This window comes from Bacillus rossius, chromosome 16 (genome assembly GCF_032445375.1).
Source record: "Bacillus rossius redtenbacheri isolate Brsri chromosome 16, Brsri_v3, whole genome shotgun sequence".
NCBI classification, from domain to species: Eukaryota; Metazoa; Arthropoda; class Insecta; order Phasmatodea; family Bacillidae; genus Bacillus; species Bacillus rossius.
The window spans coordinates 239,660-250,311 of record NC_086343.1 but is presented as its reverse complement, the minus strand read 5'-3'; the positions used below and the strand labels follow the sequence as shown (position 1 = coordinate 250,311).

The following is a 10,652-nucleotide window of genomic DNA, read 5'->3' as shown; positions in this document are numbered from 1 at the left end:
ATTAAAAAATATTTCAGTGTCTTAAATCATGAATAGACGTGTAACTTCAAACCCATGTACATAAATAGGTTAAAAAACTTTTTTTTTTTTATTTTTAGTGAGAGTGATGCATTTTTAAGAATGTGTGTGTATGTGTGTTGTTTTATATATTTTTTAAAATAAAACTGCACAGTAAATTTGAAAAAATTTCTTTGTGCCCCTCTCCACACAAGCGCAAAATCGCGAGACAACACTTGGCCGGTTCTCTTGAGGCCCGAGCATGCACAAGGTCAACGTTTCCTCCGATCCCCTACGGAACACAACATACAGCCCCTGTGACATACCTGACAGCTGCTGGTACGGTGCAACGCGATACAGAGCTGTCTGCGACAATCTTGCCGTCCTCTCACCACGGACACCTCAGAGCAACCAACCTTTCGTGAATGAGTAGGGAGGTTAAAGTACGTACAAAGCAACGGTGAACGGATCTTTGCAGAATCTGCGACAGCAGGACGGTGGACCCGGGCGGACTCTCGCAGGGGTTTTCAAAGTGCAGGCAGCAGGAGGACCAGCGAAAATCCCGAGAGAAATCAAGCTATGACTTGACGAGCACAGAGTCGCACCCTCGGCCTGACGAGGGGCAGTCAAGCGGGAATGAGCAGATGAGAGCATGACCCTTCAACAGCAGACTGTTAAACCACCGAATGTGTCTGCAACATCCACCGCAGTGCTAATGGAAATGGGCAACCAGTTTGGCTGGTTTAAAACAGGGTTTAAACCAAGTGGCTTTTTTTATTTAAAAAAAAAAAGGGGGGGGGGGGTTAAATGTGTTTTCTTAATAGAACATATTAATTTTTTTTAAATTAAACATCAATTTCCTCTCTAATAACAAAAAAATTTTGGTCATTAAAGTTTCTTGTGATTTACAGGAACAAAAAATTATACACTAATCAAGATATTAATCATTTAAATTATCTGAGTTAGTTCTAAAATAACAAATATTGACCAATTCCTATTCTGTGGGAAATTTCCAACTGTACAGTAAATTCCCATTCTATCAAGAATCCTCTTCCTGTGGGGATGTTGTATGTTTTTTTTTTTTTTTTTTTTTTTCCCCAACTCTGGCCTGAAGAAGTAGGAAGAAAATTATAGTATGCTGACAGTTGCAGAGCATGGTACATATCAAAATAAACTTTTTGGATGTTAACGTTTCAAGCAGTTCTTTAAAGTAAGAAATGCAATACTAAACATTTGTGTTTAGTTTTCAGTTTTTTAAGAGTAATAATTAATGCTCCACCCAAAAACTAAAACCAGTACCAAAAACTGAAATGGTGTTTCTACTCGTCACCTGCCACATCAGGTTAATTAGAGAGCTTGTTTTCTAAAGTACACACAGAAAATTATGTCAAGTTTATTAACATGTTCACTACCAACAGTTCATGCTACATTTTTTTGACTCCACAATAGTAAAATATGGTAAAGCTCAGAATCAAGAGAAAATATAGTAAATATCTCTCATAATAAACCTTAATAAAACAAACTACGTATACCAACAGCTACAATATTCATTAAAAAAAAATCTAACAAATTATAACAAACAATTACAATGATTATGATGAAGAAAAATTAATTACTCTACTAATATGATCAGAAAATATTTGGCCTGAAAAATATCCAGCCAATTATAAAATCAACAATGATTGTACATAAAATCTTACCAAAATGTTCCTGTTTGGTAAATTTATTGTTGGATAATATATATCTGGTCCCCCTTGAATTGTTATTATTTTTTTTTTACTTCAGTCCTTGAGTCTACAATTGGAACTGAATTTAATTTAGCGTTTCACACTTTTATTTCCCTTGAAATATTTTACACAAAACAAACTATATTTACTTATTTGGTTTGAAATGGACAGGCTGCTCCAAAATGCACTTCATTAACTATTAAAATTAAGATTTATAAACTAAAAGGACAACTGAAGGTATTTCTTTAGTGGTACAAATCTAATTAAAAAAAAAAAATTCTGAGTTAGCCGCACTTTCATGTTCTTTCGAAAAGAAAGAAAGTTAATATCTTGCATCAAGATGTGCACTGGAATATTTTTGGTTATTTCGAAAATAAAATATTCACCACTCATTTGTATGGTTACAAGTCCCATACAGAATCAAAGATGACACCCATTGTGAAAAGATGTCACTCGCATACTTGTATGCCTGGAAGGACTTGTGACCAGTCTATTCACACAACTAGGAAGACCAGGAGGAAACACTGAATCTAGCTAAGTACCAATTTCTTGATGAGAAAATTTACATTAAGGCACAAACGTTGAGAATGTTACAAGAAGAAATGTCAATTCCTCGCATTTTATTTTTCCTGCCTTCAAGATTGTGAAGTGCCCATCTAAGAAAAAATAAAATGATTATTATTTTAAGTTTGAACCATTTGTGAAGTGTTGTAAACGATACCTAACAATATTGTCTATTTTTTTTTTTACACGAAAGCCGTAACAGTGTAACCAAACAATAAGCACAAAAAAAACGTTTTGCCTACAAGAATGTTTTGATTCATATGCTTTTTCCTGTATAACAATACGTACAATACTAATGCATAATTGTACGTGCTTGGGTCCCCCAAATTACAAAAGTACTGCAAAAAGCATTCTCCGCAACACTTGAGCACCAAAGTGACCGTGCCTGGTTCTGTCCAGGGGGGCGACACCTAGTCGTCGTCTTGAGGGTAGCGCACTCCGATGTCCGCTCTCAGCCGGTCTTCCAGCTCCGCCAGGATCAGGCTCTCCTTGTGCGTGATCAGAGGGCTCTCGATCAGGCCTGCCAACACATCACACATCACAGTCAACCAACTACACGTCTACTAGCCTAGTAGAACAAGACTTGGAAACACTGGAGCATTCGGTGTGTCGTCAAGCCTGTTACGCTTACCTCATAGAGGGCAGCTCCATGGATAACAATCCAAACTAACTTGGTTCTATGTGAGTGTATACTGTTAGAAGGGACATGGTTCTATGTGCGTGTATACTGTTAGAAGGGACATGATTTAATGGCGAATTAACAATAAAACAAAACAAAAATTGAATCAATGCAACATAAAACAAGGAAATGGAATCAAAACAGCGTTTAATACAAAAATTTATTACTCAGAATATTATTATTTGGCATTTTAATTCGATGAATGTTATCATTTCAGTATATTTTAATTTTTTTATAAAATGTAATTAGTATGTACCAGGTGGATTGTAAACATTAATTCAATTGATTTCAGACTTGCTTCCTTACATTTTTACATTACGTTGCTAAGCGACGGCATCACCAGAAAACAAGCTGCACAGCGAAGATGCCGAAGTTGCAGCAACAAGTCTCAAATCTCGCACACGATCAGTCAGGACTGTCAGTCGGAACTGCCATCTCGTCAGTCCGAACAATCAGCCCGCCATCCGTCATGACAAGACATCGATGTTCATTCTCTTTGGTTGCTTTGCTATTCTTTTATTTCCCCTTCCTTTTTTCTAAGTGAAAGTTGCGACTGCAATAGCAACATCCAAAGTTTCTTCCCTGTTCTGCGATGAAACGATACCGCCTGCAGCAACAGCAACCTGAAGACTGATCGTGTGCGGGGGCTGGAGTGATCGTGCGTGAACCCCCCGGGAGAGGCGGGCGTTACCTTGCTTCAAGCAGCGCCGCACCTCCGCCGCCTCGTAGCTCATGCCCTCGCTGTTCGGGAAGTTGATCCTCCTCGTGATCTGCGGCAGCGGGAACTCGTAGGTCTTGCTCGGCGTGACCAGCTTGGTGGGGCACCAGAACGGTTCCTCCACCTGCGAAACCAACACCGCCGTGCCCAGTCTGGTCTCGGATGAAGCACTCTTCTTTCATTCACGTAGCGACTCTTGTCATCTGATGTGCAGCATGCGTCGCTTTCTTCTTTCATTCGGTGTTGGCCATTGTAGACGATTTTCCTGCCGTCGCACCGACAAGGGTGGGAGTTCACGTACAAACAGTGATAATTATATTTTTTTTGTAATTGTGTTTAGTCTCTGTCTCAAGCCTACCAGTAAAGTCTATTTATTATGACTGTTGGTGGGCATTTTACAATTTTAAATAAATAATAACATAAAGTAATATAAATTTTCTGATATGTTTTTCCAAAAGAGTTACCCAGTTAACAATATTTTTGAGAAAAAGAATACTTCATTGAAAAGGCCAGGCTCATCCCCCATACAGAGGAAGGGAAGGTTGACACAAAATCAAAGTTCAGAGTCCCGAAATATTCGGAGGAAATCGAAGAGAATCAATTTTCAAATTTTGTAATTTTGATTCACCTACCCCTTGAGGGAGACAGTTAACTTCGGGCAAATTTCCCACCATGCCCTGGACTCGTGGATACACAAAAAGCATTGTTATTGCCAATAGCACGAAAGCAGTGTTTTTTTTTTTTTGCCCCCATATGCCCCTCCCCCTCCTTCTCTCTTCAGGTCAAAGTCATGAAATTATTGTATTGTCATCAGTGGCGGCTTCAGGATGACTTTTCGGGAGGGGCTATCGCACAAAGAAAGGTCGTAGTTGCAAAAAATGAAAGTGGTCAGATATTGGCCTTGGAATATTATTTACAAATTACAGGTTTCAAATACAGAACTTTAGTAGCTTCATGCAACTTAACATATGAAATTAAATATTTAAGTAAACATAAATATACACTAATCGATAAAATTGGTCTCGGGAGGGGGTATCGCCCAAAACCGCCCCCCTTCTGGAGCAGCGCTTGATTGTCATCAAGATCATACATGCTTACAAAGTTTGAAAGTTTGAAATAACACGACAATTAGAAAAATGTTAAAATCAACTTACAAGGTTTGATTACATTGTCAGTTACAAGTGAAGCTTGTTAAAAATATGAATAGTTTCACAACTGACGATGGCGTACGACGGCTAGGAAGACAGGCGACTTACCCGCGCGTATCCCTTGGTGCCCACGACCAGGGCGTCGTTGGGGAACTTGGCCCTGGCGTGCGAGCCCAGCATGGCCACCTGGCCACCCTCGTAGCTCAGCAGGGTGGCCATGTTGGTGTCCACTCCCTCGGCGCTCAGCGAGCCCACGGTCTTGACCTGCTGGGGCAGCCGCGGGCCCAGCGCCATCAGCGCGAACTGCAGGGGGTAGATGCCCAGGTCCAGGATGGAGCCCCCGCCCAGCTCCTTCAGCCTGCAGCCGGGCGTCACAGCGGTCAGGCAGTGCCACAGGGCGAGGAGGCCAGGGGACAATGCTTCGCTCTTTTTTTTCCAGCTGCTCCACACTACTATCACCGAAGGAAAAATTAACTTACCACTTCATTAATTGATTTTAATAAATATATATTTTTTGGCATACACCATTGCAGTTTTGCAACATTCGTCATGTAAAAAAAAAAAACACATGAGTGCAAAATAATAACTAAAATGAAACCACAAAGCCACAGAGAAAAAAGGCTAAATAGGCTGATGTGGAACGGAGGGTCCCAACAATGGACCTGAATCAGTGGCGTAGCCAGGATTTGTGTATGGAGGGTGTTAAGAAGTATGCCCCCCCCCCCCCCCCCTCCCCAACGTATTAAAGTGGGGTCTCCTCCCCCAGGAAAATTTGGATTTTAATGTGTAAAATAGTGCTATTTTAGCAGTTTTCAGTACTTAAATTTAATTATTGTAATGGTAAAAATTTTATTAATTTTAATATGAAATTTGTTTGAGTGATGAATAAGAAATTGATTTGGTGCTAAGGGGGGGGGGGGGGGGGTTGAACCCCTAAAACCCCCCCTGGCTTCGCCCCTGACCTAAATTGACCTAAAAATAAAAACATGAAGTCTGGTCTCTAGTCACGGGCGATACACTGAGGGAGGACGTTGCCGGCGACGCGACTCACTTGATCCGGTCGACGTCCTCGATGGGGATGCCGAAGTTGCACACCACCTGGACGATGTCCCCCAGGCGGCCGGACGTGATCTCCTCGCGCAGCTGCCGGTACGCGGGGAAGCAGCGCGACCACACGGCCTCCATGAGGAACAGCTTCCTGGAGCGGGCCAGCTCCACCAGCTCGCGCGTCTGCTTCAGGTTCAAGGTCAGGGGCTTCTCGATGAGCACCGGCTTGCCCGCGCCCAGCATCATCTTGCCCAGCTGGTGGTGAAACGGGTGGATGGTGCCCACGTACACCACGTCTGCAAGCAGTCGCCGTCACGTGTGACGCCTCCGAGGTCACTGCTGTGACGGAGGATTCACCAATTTTTCGTAAAAAAAAAAAGTGTATTTTTGGAACAATTAGGGTGGTACTCCAGAACGTTCGGGTATGGTAGAGAATAAGCACTGCCCATCATACATTTCACAAAGGATTGGAATCTTTGTTGCGTATTAAAACTATACTGACTTTTTTTGATAATCTAACAAAATCAATATAGTATTCCTCGGTCGGAAATGACCAAAATAAAAATTCAACACAGCACAATATATTATATTAAAATTTGTATTAATAATTTAAAATCAAGCGACGATGTGCCCACCCGCCCTGGACGCGAGGAACCCCCTTGGGCGGGACAGCTTCAAGCGCGCGCTCACCAACGTTGGAGTCCTTCGCCAGCTCCTCGTACGAGCCGTACGCGGTGGGGATGCCGTGCAGCTTGGCGAAGTCCTTGGCGCGGTCCAGCTGCTGGGCGGCCACGGCCACCACCTGGTGCTCGCTCGAGGGCAGCGCGCTCAGCGCCGCCACGAAGTCGTTGCTGATCTTGCCCGCGCTCGCGATCCCCCACCGTGTGGCCATGGCTGGGGGCAAGCGTGCTACACGTCGTCACGCCAGTCCCCACCGAGACACCGCTGCCATGCGGTGTCGGGGAGGGGGAGGGAAGTTAATGGATTGGCGAACAAAAAAAAAGGGGGGGGGGGGGGTTTCTCCCCCAGAAAAATTAAAGATTTATCTTTTAAAACCAAATTTTTTTTAAGCCAACCTGGAACTTTTAACTCCATCTTTGAAAGTTTATTTTGTACAAAATCAAGATAACTCAATTGAAATCGAAATTTCGATTCTTCCTTTTCCCATTCATTTGCACATATATTTTTTTAAAGGATAAGAGACAAACAAGGCCATGGCTGGCGTGAGGCTCTGGGTGGTTGACTGCATGCCATGGAGCCACCCCTGCCGATTATTTCTAAAAAAAAATCAGGTTGGCAACTGCAAGTTCTACCCACGATGACTCCAAAGGTGAGAAATCTCACAGAAGGGATGGAACAAGGAGGCACAGAGGCGACACACTGAACTTTCATTCAGGAGAACCGGGTTCGAATCCCGGCTCGGCCTTCTCGATGTAAGTTTCCCATGCCTTCCCAAAATCAATGCAAATGCTGGGGTAGTTCCTTGCTGGATATCCCTGGTCTGTTTTGCTGTGTGGTCACCATCTGTAATGACCTATCTGTTGACAAAACTTTAAGGCACAGGAAAATTTTTTAAAAATTCAATAGGATTATGAAGTGGTATGTGATAATGTATTTTACATAGCATTGCTATTAATTTAACATTTTGGATGTTTTAACGTGTGAAGTGCGGCAATTATATCTACCTTATGCACTGCCCACTTACTGTAATTTTAGTACAATTATATCAAAGAGATAAGCAAACATCCAGTTATACAAATGTTACCAACGCTAGCAGGAATTCATCAGCAGAACCAACATCACAGCAGGCAGCAGAAGTTTGCAGCCCTGTTGCTGCACTTTGCCTGCTGTATGTGCCCAATAACGTTCAAAGTACTTTGGTTTGTCGCTAAAATAAGTAGCTCTCGACTGAAATGTTATCACCGTAACAGAACAAATGATTTCAACATTGATGTGATGTTTAGAATGCAGAAGAAGGTTGGGGGGGGGGGGGGGAATAAAACTATTACTTTGATACCGGTGGTAACATAGAATAAATAAGATACCTGCTGTGCTTGAGTCAGTTTGTGTGGTTATGGAAAGAACTGTGAAAGTCACTAACCTTTATTTCTCCAACCCAATAGTCACCCTGGTCTACAGAGGTTAGAATCGAAACTTTGTGCACCGCTGTAAGATTATGCTCAGAATCCCCCAGATTAATGTGGCTTTGAAATCTCTGCCACAGGCCAATATCGGAGCAGCTATAGTTCAAGGGACTTAACCCCTCTCGTATGTTGCTTTATGTTAATTTTAATATGTAGTCAATCTATTTTTAATGAGTCATTTATATAAGTTTTTGTAGAGTTTATCAACGAGATTGTGGGTCTAATAAAAAATAATTTAAAATACTCAACTGTGTTTCTGGGTGCTAATAAAAGTTCTTAATCATATCTCCAAGTGTGTTTTAAATTCAGTGTTCATCCCCATTTCCTATTTTTAATCACAAACTGGGCTACTCTGCTTCCTGGAGCAAGAGCAGAGTGAACGTGGTGACACATGTCTACCTGCGGGGATGTCTGCAGCACTTAACCTCATCCTGAACACAATCCCCTCACCTATTCGAGATTCTAACTCCACCACTGTCTATCAACAACGTTTAATAACTTAAAATAAAGAATAAATTATAACACACATACAGGTGTGCCATCACAATATCAGCTGTTTCAATCCAGGAAGCAATGTGGCACAGATTTGACCGATTTGAGGTTGGAATCTGATCAGTGGGCAATTAATATTATATCAAAACCATTTAACTTTCATCTTTTCAGAAAAGCCAAAAACTCTACAATTTCCTACTTGAGGAGTTATATAACTATAGTTAAAAGTTATTTTTTTAAAAAAGATTCATATATTTTCGTTAACACACACAACCGTACTAGCATAAAACAGTACATTCCCATGCGTACAGTTCCTGACGAGCCAAAATATTCTGGAACTGTAGGTTGTAATTATATGAGAACGACATACTGCGAAAAATAAAGATCATTTTTAATTATACATACATAATATCAGTGGTGCTCGCTAAAAAAACATTCATTACTTCATGCCCATGAATAATTATTTGAATTGACAACGAACTGCAAAAGCTTTACCTTCCAACGAAAATCAGCGTGGCTGAGAAGCAGCGGACTCGACACGCAGCAAGGTCAATTAGCAAGTGCGAGCAGCGCTTGGCGACTGTTACTTATTGTGCACGTTATGTAAACACGATAACAAGACTGTGGGAATATTTTGAAGTATTTACGTAACCGCACCAAACATCACGCAGCTGAGACGTGAATAAACCAAGGACAATTTACTTTTGCGGGACATCTAATGGTTTGGAGTGTGGAAAACATTTGTTTTATGAGGGGGGGGAGGAAGTGTGGTTAAAGAATGGCCACCAAGAACGAAAACGCAATGATGCTAAGTTTGCGGCCGCCACCGTTCATCAGTAAATAATCACGTAGGCGATGACCTTGCATTAGAAATAATGTTCATGTAAACTACATTTCTTGGAGCGAATCACGCGTAATTTTTGCACCCACCGGTAGAATTCGTTGGTGGAGCAGCTACGTCGGTTATCGAATCATTTGATTTACAGAGCGAAATTTTAAACTAGCCAATGAAACGGTTCCGTTAAAAACGAAAAAGAAAAAAACCTTGAAAAATACTATACCCTAGCTATGGACCTGATTTTCGACATGGAATTTTATTAAAATTTGCCCATTTTGTTAAAATTCATTAAACAGTTAATATCCTAAAAGTTTCCCTTTGCTTTGTGAAGTTCGTTCACGCCATCCGCCACAGATGGCAGCACCGTGGTTACACATTTCCATTCCATGCGATTTCCGTTCCATTCACGAAAATACTACCAAATGCCGTATACCGAGAGCTAAAATGTTACACATAAAAAGGAACCATTTTAAAGAACTAACTTGTTTGAAGATCAAAATATTACTGTTTTAAATACGCACTTGATATTTAATAGTACATGCTTTCTTATGAGAAAAATGCATTTGTTTGTGTTTCACATTCTCACAACGTAAACATTAATACGGGAAAATTATAAGTGATTAGTTATTTAGTTCTTTTGAAACGAAAATATAAACTTTTTTTAAAACAGTTTTTATAGATTTTTTACTTTTCTGTGTAAAAGGGTAATTATATGTCTTACTTTGTACATGTTATTAATATTTATCTTAAAACTGTCAATTATTTCGCTCCCACCTGGAGCGCTAAATGCTGACTCATATGGATAGCGGCTTTCAGCATCGCACTGCTGTGTAGGGTCATTACGTTCGGAACTGAGCAATTAGGTGAAAACTGTAACACTATAAGTAAATATTATGAGTTTCCATAATTCCAAGCCAAGGTGTCCATGTTAATTATTGTAAGAATTTTCTGCGAATAACGGGCTGTGTTTGCCCCCCTTTCAGTCCCAAAAAAAGTTTATTTATATAAATAATTATGTTTACTATTGTATGGCAACATGAACCTTCCTCCCTGTCGAAAGAAGTTGAATTCCTAATACTGCACTCCCCCCCTCCTCACCTTTCTGTAGTTCCTAGTTCCTATTGAGCTGGATAGGTACGCTCTTGGATGCATGGGTGTTTCCCAGACTGGAATAAAAAATTTCAATCTGGTTTTGGTGTGTTTGTGATAGTCTGCTGATTAGGGAGTAGCTGTGTAGCTTCCTTGATCATTATCTGACGAGAGCAGGCATGTGAGGTGGTGTAATGTTGCTGAGACCA

The 10,652-nt window shown here is 41.0% G+C and overlaps 1 protein-coding gene across 3 annotated transcripts; it reads right to left on the bottom strand.

Moving 5' to 3' along the window:
* Positions 1 to 1,374: 1,374 nt before the first annotated feature.
* Positions 1,375 to 9,377, bottom strand: LOC134540201 (trans-1,2-dihydrobenzene-1,2-diol dehydrogenase-like). 3 transcript variants are annotated; one of them, XM_063382778.1, is made up of 6 exons: positions 9,012 to 9,377; positions 6,571 to 6,774; positions 5,885 to 6,176; positions 4,942 to 5,191; positions 3,659 to 3,809; positions 1,375 to 2,808 (listed from the first exon to the last, which is right to left on the bottom strand). In XM_063382778.1, exons 2-6 carry the CDS (start codon positions 6,770 to 6,772, stop codon positions 2,699 to 2,701), a joined length of 1,005 nt encoding a protein of 334 aa, XP_063238848.1. In that variant the 5' UTR covers positions 6,773 to 6,774; positions 9,012 to 9,377; the 3' UTR covers positions 1,375 to 2,698. The 3 variants fall into 3 exon arrangements, with proteins under 3 accessions (XP_063238848.1, XP_063238849.1, XP_063238847.1); XM_063382779.1 differs by lacking the exon at positions 9,012 to 9,377 and having other exon boundaries at positions 6,571 to 6,793; XM_063382777.1 differs by lacking the exon at positions 1,375 to 2,808 and having other exon boundaries at positions 3,121 to 3,809; positions 9,012 to 9,222.
* Between the last annotated feature and the right edge of the window lie 1,275 nt (positions 9,378 to 10,652).